The 14006-nt window shown below is 38.3% G+C and overlaps 1 protein-coding gene across 3 annotated transcripts in view; it reads right to left on the bottom strand.

The window, feature by feature from the left end:
* The window catches only part of DOCK10 (dedicator of cytokinesis 10), a 194932-nt gene that overhangs the window by 39615 nt on the left and 141311 nt on the right, over positions 1–14006 (bottom strand). For all 3 annotated transcript variants that reach the window (XM_023510352.1, XM_023510353.1, XM_003784896.2), the window contains exons 28-31: positions 12208–12354; positions 6425–6508; positions 3788–3884; positions 2156–2200 (exon numbers count right to left, since the gene is read on the bottom strand). In XM_023510352.1, coding sequence (XP_023366120.1) covers positions 2156–2200; positions 3788–3884; positions 6425–6508; positions 12208–12354 — 373 coding nt within the window. The remainder of the gene's footprint in view (positions 1–2155; positions 2201–3787; positions 3885–6424; positions 6509–12207; positions 12355–14006) is intronic.

Here is a 14006-nt window from a genome sequence, read left to right as displayed (position 1 = left end):
TAAGTTCTCTTAATGAGGTACCTGCACGCCCTTGTGCGTTGCTACATGATTTATAAGAGCCAAGCTACGGGAAGGAGGTAAGTGACCATCCACGGATGAATAACAAAGAGCAGGTGGAATACGGAGGGAGCCAAAAATATGTGTACACATGCTAAGAAAGGAAAAACTGTATTAAAATTATAGTAGTAAATACTGAGAACATTTGTGATGGGGCATCTCTTGTAATTGCAGAAGTCAAATGGGACTTGATTTATACAGTTTTAATGAAGATTCTTTTCCTTCTTAAAATGTGTATACATTTTGGGCACCCTCTGTATACATATGGGGGATTATTATTCAGCCGTAGAAAGGGAGGCAATCTTGCTGTTTGCAACAACGCAGGTGAGCAGTGCGCTGATGGAAGTCAGCCAAACAGAAAGACAAATGCTGCATGTGGGATTGGAAAAGGTCAAAGGCACAGAGGCAGAGTGGACACACAGTGGCCAGGGGCTGGGCAAGGGGAGAAATGGGGACACTTTGGTTGAAGTAAGTACAAACTTTCAGGTATAAGGTGAATAAATTATGGAGATCAATACGCAGCAGGGAAGGATGGTTAATGATGCTCTATTCTGTGTCTAAGAGGGCAGATCGTAGTTGTTCTCAGCATCCAAACACAAAAAAGAGTCCCTACATGAGGTGATACCTTAGCTCGATTGTGGTAATTACATCACAATGTGTACCTATATTAAAACATCACGTCAAACACGGACAATTTTATCAATTATACCTCAACAAAGCTGGGGAGAAATGGTAGTACTATCCCCACATATAGAACACATATTGTGTGCAGCATTAAGCTAAGCACTTTATTTTTGTATCATTTATTATTATTATTATTGTTATGACAGAGTATCACTCTGTTGCCCCGGCTAGAGTGCTGTGGTGTCCTTGTACCTCACAGCAACTTCAAACTCCTGGGCTCAAGTGATCCTCCTGCCTCAGCCTCCTGAGCAACTGGACTATAGGCTCCCACCACAATGCCCAGCTAATTTTTCTATTTTTAGTGGAGACAGGGGCTCAGTCTTGCTCAGGCTGGTCTTCTCTTGCTCAGGCTGGTCTGGAAGTCCTGAGCTTAAGTGATCCTCCCACCCCTGCCTCCCAGAGTGTTAGAATTACAGATATGAGCTACCATCCCTGGCCAAGCTAAGCACTTCATATGCAACATCCATTTATTTTCAGGATAACCCATCAGGGAGGTATGACTAGTATAATGAGCTACTAGGATACTCTTGTTCATAACTAACCAAGAGCAAATTATACATATTGAGTCTCTGAGTCTATGAAGACTCTACTGAATGTGAAAATTCAGGAATGTGGAAGATTGGGAAACTAAATTCCAAGTGCTTCAGGTTAAATGCATTTCTCATTGAGTTACATCGAGGAACCAGGAATAGAAGAGAACTTCTTTTATTTTTTTGGAAGGGGGATGGGTCTTACTATGTCACCCGCCCACCCAGGCTGAACACGGTGGCTTGATCATAAGTCATTGCAGCCTCCAACTCCTGAACTCAAGTGATCCTCCTCTTTCAGCCTCCCAGAGTAGTGAGGACTACCTGTCTGTGATAGCACACTCAGCTACATTTTAAATTTTTCTGTAGAGGAAGAGTCTTGCCCAGGCTGGTCAGAAAAAACTTTTAAGTTTCCATCTGTGATCAGAAGAAAGGTTTTTCCAGGCTATTTTATTAGCAAAATGAACTTAAACTAGTAACTTCAATCTTAAAAAGACAATTCAAACTAGCTCATGGTTTAGCAAAAGAAACATACCATGTAAACTAGTTATATTGGACAAGCACATTACTATACGTATATATATCGAGCAATTGTATTTATTATACACACCAAGGAAATATTAGGTGCTTTGAGGAATTAAAATAATTTCAACCTCTGGAGAATGAAATATGGAAGAACCGAAGTGAGGGAATTACTAAATTACCTGTGATCAGGAAAGAGTTGTCAACACTTTGAGTATTTTGACTAAACAAATGACTATCTTTTAGCATCTGGGTGGTAGAAATTTGTAGTATCTATACTTATCAATATGATTTGGTTATCAGGTGGTTGTTAATGCTAATATAAACATCAATATAAAAGGCAGTATAAAAATCTCATTATTTACCTGATGCATGTAACTCTTGGGTTGATTCTGAAGGTGTCAAAGGATCTAATTTAAGGTGAATAAACAAAAAAGTTCAGATACATATGGACTCAGATACACAGATAGTAACTATGTATAACTTATACTGAATAATTAAAATACATTTTTTAAAAATGTGAGTTTCTTTAATATTTCCATTTTCCAAGAATTTTTTACATTGTTTGTTTCTCTAAGAAAAGAAGGTCATGAACAGGATTATTCTAATTCTTAAACTTCTACTGGAGTGCCTATCTTCTGTCAGCAGTATGCCTGCTATGAAACATAGTTTTATGTTCAGTCTTTACAGCATCAGATCAACAAAGACACTACCAAGCTTTGTTATACACTATTGACTATCAGGGAATAATTGGAATCAAAGGGACCACATTTTTATTAGACTGAAGAAGTCAACAATAAAAATTTGCTCCTCTCTCATATCTCCTGTGCCTTGTATAACCTATAATAACTTGGCACTATTTTATAAAATAAAAGCAAATCCAAAATACAGACCGAAAAATGCTATTGTACAATATATAATTTCTACGAAAATTTCTCCCTAAATCAGAAAAAGAATGGAATGACGTATGTAGGTAGGTGGTATTTAAGACTGACATGGCAAAACTTTTATAGTCTCGATAGTGGGATTTCCCCTCTTTTTTCCTCCAAAATACTAATACCATCTACAATAGGTATAGACTCCTCTGCCATCTTAGTTTCTAATTCCATGAATATTAAAGCTGTGCCTAGTGAATAGTTTATTCACTGCTTAGAAGTATTTCAAATTCTTAAATCATTTTAGTATTCTTCTTTTCTTTGCATCCTGACATTTGATTAGTTTCTGATGTCTAGATGGGTGGTGCTCATTCTCTACCATAATCCTCCTTATGTATACATATAAATATATTTGTAATTTACAGAAGTAATAAATGCAAATTTTCCTATAGACTATTTCTAGTACAGTTAAGTAGAACAAACAAAACGTGAAGCCCCATCACTCCCCCACCATACACTCAGCCTTTTCCTCTCTGGGCCCAGAAGGTCAAGTGTTTATGACATTGCATTTCCACCCTTCCCTCCATTTGTCCCTCCTTCCCTTCTAAGGTAACATTTTTCTTTATTCAGCTCATTTTGAGGAACTACATTTTAACATAATTACACACATTTAATTGATAATTTTTAATGAATTTATATTCACAAAGTATAACTTCTCCTCCTTGTAATTTTATGTCTCAAAATCAAAGGAATGCCGTCTTTTGGCGCCAATCAGGTGAAATACTGTATGGCTTTAGGTTAAAATTCTTTGGTTTCCAACCACCAGGTTTATAATTATGTTGACCTTCTCTTTAATGAAAAGAGAAATGATAAAAATTGAGAAATATAGAGGTCTGTTCATTAACACAAGTCAACAACTTCTTCTGCATTTTAACCACACGACCTGGGTCACATACCCAGATTCCCAAACCTGAGCTTTACACAAAACTACGAGGGAGGAAACAGGGAAACGATAACACACAAAAGGTAAAACCAAAAAGCCAACAAATAAACCACCCCCTCCCCTCCCAGCAAATAAACGTGTTCACCTTATAGGAACAGAAAAATTCTGGGAATTATTACCTGGGATGTTGGCTGATCTTATGGGGAGACACAAAGGAATAAAGTGTTCGTGTTGACATACTTCTTGAAGAAAATCAAATTTATACTGGCATAAGGTCTGAAAGAGAGGCCAATGAAATGAATGTTATTTACACACCGAGAAAGTTAATGAAAACAAAACACCCTCCTTCCACCAAAACTTGAATCTTATTCTTAAAAGAAGTCTTACTGAGCTTTGGTGTGACCACTGGGTAATTGTTAAGTTTAAAGGATGCTGCCCCCTCTAAACAGATACATGTAGCTAGGCTCCTTATTCTGAAGTTAGTCAAGGCCTCCTCAGGAAATAATCCTGTTCGTAGCCTATACGGAGCATCCAGGAGATAAGATTTGACTGTGCTGTGCTTTTAGCTTCTTTTAGCGTCTATATGACACATACATATTCTGAAAAAAATCTTGCCAGGCCACAGATGCTGAGCTCTCTCAAAAACTACACTCACATCTTAAAACAGATGACTACACTCAGATCCTAAGAAGCAGAGCTAAAGAAGCAACGTGTGTGTCTTCTAAAATTAGAGAGGAAACTCTGTGTGGCCCTTGTTCTCAGGCTACATTATTTAATTACATTTTCTTCTCTGCCTTTGCAATTAGGCCTTTCTTCTCAGTAATGTTTGGATTCGGTCAGTGACAGAGGAGTCCAGGCATAATCTAAGTGTATTGTATTGTAACACACCTGCCGAGAACCACCCCATCAGTCAGAACACTTAGCACGTTCATAACCGTCCTGTGCTCACTCTCATGCTTGCCAAGTAATTCTGTCTTAAGACTAAATTAGACTGTCCTCATTATACTCACTAATAACAGTGAAAAAAGTCAAATACTAATGGGTCCTATTTCCTCAGATGTTGTAGAATGGTATGTTGTAGTAACTCTAGTCAATAACTTAAAATACTGTCATTTCAAACAAGGAGAGTATTTGAACCAACTCCTTTGTACATCAAAGTGAACAGGGACATAATGAAATTATGTGGTAATTATTTTACACTGGGAACATTCTGTTTGGTCTTCGGAAAAATACACAATTGAGGTCGACTGCAATTATAAGAAAATGGATACTCTGAAAATTTCATGCATGAAAGGAGCAGGAATGAAGAACATCCATTCAAAAAAAAATATTTAGAGAGAGAATTGGATTTGCAAAACCAAATGACATATAATCTCATAACTCCCCTGGTCAAAGGCAGATCTCTACTGCCAAATAGATGATGTCCAGGCTTCTGAGCAGGCCATGAGAGACGGTCAGAACGCCGTGATTTATTTTTGGCCTCTCTACATCATTGTGTTTTCCCAGCAGCTAATTTCCCCAGGTTGATCACACACTTTCTCTATGGAATGTAAATCAAAGCAGAGTGTGAAGGAGAAGAGGGTTCCGGTTGATTCATTTAAGCAACAGCAGCACCCTGGCCACAGGGTCCTTCATTTGTGACTATAGTCAGACCCTGTGAAAACAAATTTTGGTCAGCAACGGACCACCTATAAAGCGGTGGTACTATAAGATCATAAAGATGCCCAGGTGTGTATAAGACACCGTGTGTCACTTGCCCAGGGATGAAACTGCTTCACAGTGAATTTCTCAGGACATACTCCACCATTAAGTGATGCTTGACTCTACTCCTGGCTCTGAAAGTGCTTAGCTCTTGCTTTCTTTTTTCAAAGCCTGCTTCTCCAGCTGCCTCACCAATGCTATTTGCTCCTAATGCTCTTCCAATAAATTCCCTTTTGCTCCAATTGGAGTCAATTTCTATTGCTTACACCCCCCCAAAACCTTAACCAATGAAACTTTCATGATCTGGTCCATTCCCAGTCTTAACTCCCTCCAGTATATGTCACACCAAAGCTCTTTGGTTCCCAAACTTGAGAGTACGAAATCATATGAAAGTCCTGTTCAAACAGAATTCTGGGCTCCACTGGCAGCTGTTCGATTCCCTGGTGTTGCGAACTGGCTGGTCTAGGAACCACACTTTGAGAACCAGATGGAGTTCTCTCTCCATCTCTCTGACATATGCACCTTTAGGGTAGGGTGATGAACTGCCCCTTTTTGTCCAGGACTTAAAGGCTTCCAGGGAAGTGGAACTTTTGGTACTAAGACCAAGACAGGCCGGGTAAAACTGGACCATAGTAATTGCAGCTAAAAAGGCCATTCACCACCCACAGGAAACAGAAATGAAATGTGCACACTTTCATTTCACTCTCCTTGGTCCCTATTAAGGACCCAGGCGAGAGTTACTCAGCACATGAACCATGAAAAGGCTGCCTGTTTGGGGTACAGAAATCATTTCTCTGATACAGAGAATGGATAGGTTAATGTTTCAGGCAGGCAGATACAGAGACCAGATCATTAATTTATAATGTCACAGTTTAGAAAACAATCACTCCCTTGAGAGGCTGAGGCAAGAGAATCGCTTAAGCCCAAGAGTTTGAGGTTGTTGTCAGTTGTGATGCCACAGCACTCTACTAAGGGTGATATAGTGAGACTCTGTCTCAAAAAAAAGAAGTGATTGTTTTCTGTGAATATAAATTCATTAAAAATGATCAATTACATGTGTGTAATTGTGTAATTTTTGTTTTCACAAAGAAAACAATCACTCCCGTGGCTCTTACCTTGAGCTCCCCAGAGGAGAACATGCTGATGTAATTGTTGACCATTTTAAACACAAATCCTCGGTCCATGAACGTGAAGCAGCGCTGGAACACCCAAAATACGGAATTCAGACATTTTTATTTCAAGAGTCATTAAAGATGTTACAAGTTATAATTAAAAATATTGAAGGAAAATAACATTCAACTAAATGTGTTGTAGAATATGTGTTTAAAAAAATCTCTAAAATATGTTTAAGCATTCACCCATAGTGGCAACTACTTAAAATCCTAGATATAAAGTACAGATCAGAATGTGAGAAGCCTTTATTTATCAGTTTTATAAAACATCACTTGGAGCTCTGAAGTGAAATACTATAGCCCTTTGCTTTTTCTACAGAAAGATTTTGCTTTTACTTGTCTTTTTTGTGTGTTTATTTACCACTTGGTTACATTTTATTATTGCTTTTAGTTTCCTGATTCCAAGGTTGCTCAGGTGGAAATCTATTTCTGAACCATTTTGGGTAGGGATGGCGGTGGGAGAGATGGGTCAGGGAAGCCTTTTAAATTTCTTTGGTCGCTCTCAATGGAGAGCTCATCTGTTCAGCCAAGGAAGCCTGAATTTGAAGGGTGGAGGGAGGAGACCCTAAGATTTCTATAGTGAGTTGCTCCCTCTCTTTCTTATTCTGTACAGTATATACAAGTTTTCTTTACTGTAAAGTATGACACAGATGGAGAAGCCAGAATCCAACGTGCTCAATACTAATATGAAGGCTGTAGATGATCTACTACACACCCACATAGGAGAAAAACTCCAATCAATTCAAGGTGGGAGGAGGGGGGAATGAGGGAATGGGGAGAGGGAAGAAGGAGGGGGGTGCTCCCACTTAATTGGCACAATTTTAGGGTGTATGGCACACTTCTTGGGGGCAGGACACGATTATAAGAGGGACTTTACCTAACAAATGCAAACACTGTGAAACAATAAAAAAATAAAAAAAATAAAATTGCCTTATTGTATAACTTTGCTCTTATTTAGCAAAGAATAGAAAAAAATATTTTTACTGCAATAAGGAAAGTCTTACATTATAGGTAGGTTTGGAGGAGCTCTGGTTCTCTCCCTCCAGAAGACTGATGTCCATATAACTAGCAACCAAGTCGCAGGGGCCAAGGACTTCACTGGAAAGGTGTGAAGTAGGAGGCAGGGACCATATTCCCAATGTAGTGTCTGGGGAAGACACCGTGGGCGACCTCCTCCTATAGCACAGTGCATGTGGGGCCCATTGCTGTGGTGTGAGTTTCAGTCTTTCTGTCCACAGGGAAATGAGTTCACATACTAGCTGGGAAGCTTTGTAGCTAGGGTATAACACTTATTTTTCTTATCCAATGAATCCAGGATGCACCATTATAATAGTCTTGTATTTCTTGTTCAATTTCACTCAATTCTCTTTTCATAGAAAGGACTAGATATGACATTTTGCTCTAGGTCATAAACCAAGTGGAAAGTCTCCCACTGAAATATTCCCATGCTATACTAGACAAGAGCTATTTTTCTCTAACGATGTTCTTCCATGTGTTGGGTCATTTATGTTTTTGTTTTGCTTTTCCTTTCAATTTTTATTTGTTTTATTCAGAGTTTTTTTAATGTACCTATTCATCACTGTGTTAGTATATTGCTTCATTTATGTTTATTTTCAATATGAATTTTAGTTCCTTCAATAACTCTTCATTTAGCAAAAGGTAAATGGCTTCTGCGTCCCGCTTTTCTTGTAGTATAATGGGTGGGGACGCCACAGTATATGGTGTGGAGCCGTATGGGGAGGAGAGAGGAAAAGAGGGACTTCCTGTCTTCTGCACTGTGCTGGCTCCTGGCAGGTGCATTCAGTCTCCTGGGATCTCTGTTAGCAGGAGGGAGTCCCAGCCTGGGCACCTTCAGAATATCCCCAGTGCAGAGTTCTCTCTCCAGAAGGCCTCTGCAGTCTCCTTCCTGCAGGGAAGGGGTCCTGATCTCATCTTGTACAGAAAGGAAGGCCAGTCACAAGCACATCTGTGGGCTGTAGGAACTTCCCAAAAGAGCAGCAGAAAAGGATCCCTGGGGAAGGTGGAAGGCGTCTGACTCCATGCAGCAGGGCTGGTGTGTCCTGTCATGGAATCCAGAGTAGGGATGGCACTGCTATGGCCCAGAGGCTATGGTGGCTACTCTGCAGACAGACTTGTGAGCTTTTAAAGGAGGCCTGTCTGCAGTATCCATCAATGGGGACATGGAGAAGTGGCTGTGCTGGAATAGAAGGAACTCAAAGGAACAGAACTAATTTTGACATATATCCAAAGAGCCACAAGAATCAACTTGAGGTGTCTTAAGTTTGAAGAAAGACCAGAAGGTCATTCTCTCATCCTCCTTCCAAAAGGCAATGAGGGAGAAAGGGGCTGCAAGATCACAGAGGACACACTGTCCCTGTGAAAATCCCCTCTTTCAGGTCCAGCTTCATTGTGTGTGTCCCTCCTGTCAAGGGTGCTCTGGAATGGGTCCATTCCAGCATCTTGCAGCTGCTGGTCTACTCATTGTTGAAGGCTAGAGAAGGCTCCTCTGATTTCATTTTAGGACAATTTATATTAATCTTTTATATTAATAGAAAATAAATTATAGCAGGCTTTGGTAAACTATAGCACATGAACTGAATATGGCCCAAGTTTTGTAAATAAAGTTTTATTAAAACACAGCCACACCAAATTATTTACATACTGTGTTTGGTGAATTATGTGTGGCTATTTTGGGCTGTATTACCCAATTTGGGATACTATATGGCTTGGGAAGCTGAAAATAGTTACCATTTGGTCCTTTACATGGCTTGCAAAGCTGAAAATAGTCATCATTTGGTCCTTTACATAAAAAGATTGCAGACTTCTGATTTAGAGGATAAATCACCTTTAGTTATGTGCTACAGAACTTTTTCTCAGTTTGGTTTAATAGCCAAAGGCCAAATAGTCTAAATCACATGAAAACAATATATCATAATGAAAAAATGATTTATTTCACCAATTGTGACAGCAATGAGAATTTTATTTTATAATTGTTTTAGTAATAAATTAGGAACCTCTAAATACTGAAAACATATGAATGTCTTTGTCTTTTCCTTATATATTTTACAAAGTCACTGCTGCCACTATTTTCTTTTTCACCTTGGACAGTTTCCTCTGCCTCTGTGTTAGTCATTAGCTCATGAACCACCAGTTCCAGCTTTTGCAGAGTTGAGCTCTGAGGAAAACATTCATCTATTCCCAAAGCACAGAATATTTGAGCCAATTGAGTCGACACGAAGTTTTCCCTTTCCAGAGACTCGCTTATCCATCCTTTTTGATGTTTAGCGAGAAATGTCACAGATGTTCTCTGAACATATTTTGCTAACAAACCAAATCTCTCTTATATTAGATGATTTCCCAATGGTTTTCCAGAAGCTAGTTGAAATAAAGCAGTGATTAGTCAGGTGAATGAGCTAAAAAATATGGCTGTCAGTGCAGGAAAATAAAAATCCGAATGAAACTGCCTCTGCTACCATGGTGGTATTCTGCCTCACAGAAAGAATATCTAAACAGGTGTGGTTAGGAAGTAGAGTTGTGATCCAGATTAGCAGGAAAAAAAAAAAAAAAACTACAGAAGTTGCATAGGTTGTCATGGAGTTATTTGAATCCCCTCTACCTCAAAAAGAGAATAGCTGAGAAATGGACAAGGTCCTTTTGCATTGCTAACCCAGTGTTACCTTCCCACGATGTGGGGTAAGGGAGGGTTCCTTTTAACCCAGGACGCTGTCACACTCCCACACACCGATTCTCAGAGATTCTGCTTTTGTGAGTTTTAGAAAATAATCCTGGCACAACTATGGAGTTACGGTAATATTTTAATTATTAAATGCCAATGTTGATTAATTCACAATATTTATTTATTAAGGTAGAATGAAATAGCCAAAGAAAGTCTTTAGTCAAACCAATAGCTGTTATCAGTGTGCTGGGACTGGAAGAGATTTACAGTGTCGGCACAGAAAGGGGGCAGCACCGAGCAGCCGAGCGCTCAAAGTTCAATTCACTGGAGTTGCTTCACATGACTACATTCAATCTTACATCTTCAAAACCACTCTTTCTCCCTTCCTTTTTTTTTTCTAGTTCAAATGATTCATCTAATACATTTTCCAAAAATTATTTTTAATAATTTTTCTGTGTCAAATAAATGCCATTAAAAATCAAAAATCAAAAACAGAGAGGGTAGATGTAAGATCTTTCCCCTTTTTCAGAGACTTGGTTATTCTTCATATTTTGCATTTCAGGGAAGAGTACCGCAAACGTTTCTTTAAACATATTTTGTTTACAAAATGGACTGTAGATAATTTTTTCCAAATTTCCTATTCAGTCAAGCATTTTAAATGAAGTGCCAGAATAGCAATAAACTTTATTCTCACAGGTCTTAAATTGTGGTAGAAAACTAGAGTAATTCTTTTTTCTCATTAAATCTCTTCCTTTTTAACCCTGACCAGCCTACCTTTTCTGGAAGCTAGAAAAAAGCAAAAATAAGAGGCAAAATATTGAAGAAAAAATAAATTAATTCGGCATAAGAACAACTATAGTGTTCAATTTGAAACAGTTTTCAAACTGTTGAAACATGTTGAAACAGTTGAAACTGTTGAAACAGTTTTCAAACATGTGAAAAAAGAAATTAGGCTGGACTAACGCTCAACAAAGACAACTCAGGCTAACTTTCTGCGTTTATTTATAAATTCTCACCCACCCACCCCAGTGTGTGTAGTTTCATTAAGGTAACAGTAGTTAATAGTTGGAGAAAAGAAGAGAAGAAAATCATTACCTTCTAAATGAGTGTACTATCTATCAAATGATAGACTATAATGATAAACTATATAAGTTTTTGGACTTTGCATTTTTTTATTCTCAATGGAATATGAATGGCTGTAACTCAAAGGACCGGAACTAATTTGACATATATCCAGTTTAGCAAATATTTGCTCAGTACTTTAATCATTTTCCTTTTGGCTGGGCATGGTAGCTCACCTATAATTCCAGCACTTAGGGAGGCTGAGGCAGGATTGTTCAAGGTCAGGAGTTTAAAACCAGCCTGGGTATCATAAGTGAGACCCTATCTCTATATAAAATAAAAACAATTAGCAGGACATGATGGTGTGCACCTGTAGCCCTGTCTATTTGGGAGGCTGAAGTGGGAGGTTTGCTTGAGCCCAGGAGTTTGAGGCTTCAGTGAGCTATAATCAAGCCACTGCACTACAGCCTTGGTGACAGAGCAAGTTGTTATCTCTCGCTCTTAAAAAAAAAAAAAAAAGGTAATTTTCCTTTTAGGTGACCAGTGTGAATTTTTTTATCATGTGAAAAAAAAGAACAATATAGCAAAGGTACCAAATACCCAAGGGTTTTTCAAAGTGGCTATTTGGTATCATGGTTAGAACTAGAGCCAATTCTGAACACTTCCATGGCAGAAATTCCCAAGAGAGTAATGTTGCCATGGTTCAGTTTCTGCTTTAAAAATTTCATTTTTTCCCCTTAAAGGTATTTAGAAGAACTATGATTCGACCACACTTATCTGGATACTTTCATCTAACCTTGGCCTTTTTTCAATAAAATTGAAAAAAAAATTAAAATATATTTCAAGCAGGAAAGATGTATAAATGAAAGTATTCACTAGCAGTTTACACTTTTCGTCATAAATGAACGTGTGAATCCATGAACATTTAGAATACGGCACGTCCACAGTCATGGGGGGTGAACAGATCTGTGGTCGCACGTCACTGTACCTTCAGAAACCTGGCGACGCTGTGGTTGGCCCTTCTTGTTTCTTCAAGTGCATCTTTGTACTTCCAAATCACGTGGTCACACAGGACCATCACCAGGTTGTCCACTTCATTTTGGTAAGATTCAGGAAATCTCTGAGGCCGGGAAAGCTGAGGAAAGAATGGATTACTTCTTTACAAGGTGGTATGGGGAATATAAACCAGGGAAAAATAAACTGAAAGACTTACTTAATTAATGGATTGTCAAATGGGAAAGAGTCCTTTTGAAAACTTGAAAGGAATAACAAAATAGAAGGTTTTTTAATTTCAAGGTCATAATTTCCATCATGTCGAATTTAATGTTTCCTATTTTGGCCAATACATTTTTTGCTTTTTCATTAAAAAGCAAATTATAACACGTTAAGTGCAGACTATGGAAGCCACGTAGATGTGTACCAGGTAAAATGTGAACCTTGGCTATGACCTCTCACTTCTTAATTCCTCTCCTTTCCCTCTCGGGGAATATCTATTATTAATGGCTTAATGAATATTACTCTAGATTTATTTTTGGATATGGCATTCTTTATTTAATATTGAAATCAATTAGTTTGATTTTTTCTTAAACTAGGACTTTCTCCCAGTTTAAGAGTATAAGAAATCAATAAGTGAATATCTGAGTAAGTATAGCTATTGGTTTTAAATGACGTCTAATAAGTGTTGAGTCCCAGCTAGTCTTAACTCCCTGGTCAGTGGGATCTCACAAGTCACGATGCAGAGGGGCTGGACCGTGAGATGACATTATGTCCATGGAGTAAAACTGTATGGGTCCCCAACTCCTCAGGCCCAGGAATCCATCCCTCCTATTTGGACTCCATGAAGGGACAGTTTGAAGTAGCTAAGTTGTCCCATCTCAGCTTCTACTTCTTGATAATATTCATTCATCTTTACAAGTTTGCTTTAAACATTAGACCCAGCCATACGGGCCTTGTAAATAGAACACAGAATTAAAGTTAGGCTGAATTATGTATTTCTAAGCTGTGATCACCCAGCTTTCCATGCTGCAAGAACAAAATTCATGAAGACTCAAGTGATAAGAGTTGCATAGTATAAAACAGAGATTTAATAGAATTTATTGGGATGTTGGAGCTGGCTTAGACCAGCTTTTATTTTTTTTAAAGTGAATTTACCAGGACACCACTGTATAAGTTTTTTGAAAATCTCATGGTTGTTCTTCACATGTATTTAAAGTTGAAATAAAATAATTCACACATGATGGTTGAAATAAAATAAATTCATGACTGATAGACCTTGCTGATTTGATCAGATCCACTATTTTTTGGGTCTGTTCCATATACCTTGGGCAATTAGGGTAAACAATTCATCTCATGATGGCAATAATCACTCTTTAAATAATCAAAGCACATTTGTACTTCTCTCTCTTCATTTTCTTCATCCTCTAAGATCCATTAAGCACAGCAATGCCTAGATTTTCTCCGAATGGAGACCTATTAATGCCTCGGCCTTTGATATTCCTTGCCTCGGCCTTTGATATTCCTTTTGGTCCTTCCACTTTATTCCTTCCTTTCAAACTTTCCAGTGGCCCACTCCCACTGACGTGCTGTCTGATAAATACAGGAGTATTTTTTTCATGGTTTACACCCCCAAATTTATTTTATTCATACCTGAGGGCACATACATATCAATACATATGCAGAGGATGCCAAAAAATGTATACACATTTTTAGAGATGTTATCTATGTCTTACTTTTCAAAGTTGAATTGAAGGTACCATTACAGGTCAAGTGTACCTAGACATGCTACAC

The sequence above is a fragment of the Otolemur garnettii genome, unplaced genomic scaffold (assembly GCF_000181295.1).
Source record: "Otolemur garnettii isolate 467f Iridium unplaced genomic scaffold, OtoGar3 scaffold00013, whole genome shotgun sequence".
Taxonomy (NCBI): domain Eukaryota; kingdom Metazoa; phylum Chordata; class Mammalia; order Primates; family Galagidae; genus Otolemur; species Otolemur garnettii.
The sequence above is the reverse complement of the archived record's forward strand: the minus strand, read 5'-3'. Positions and strand labels throughout refer to the sequence as shown.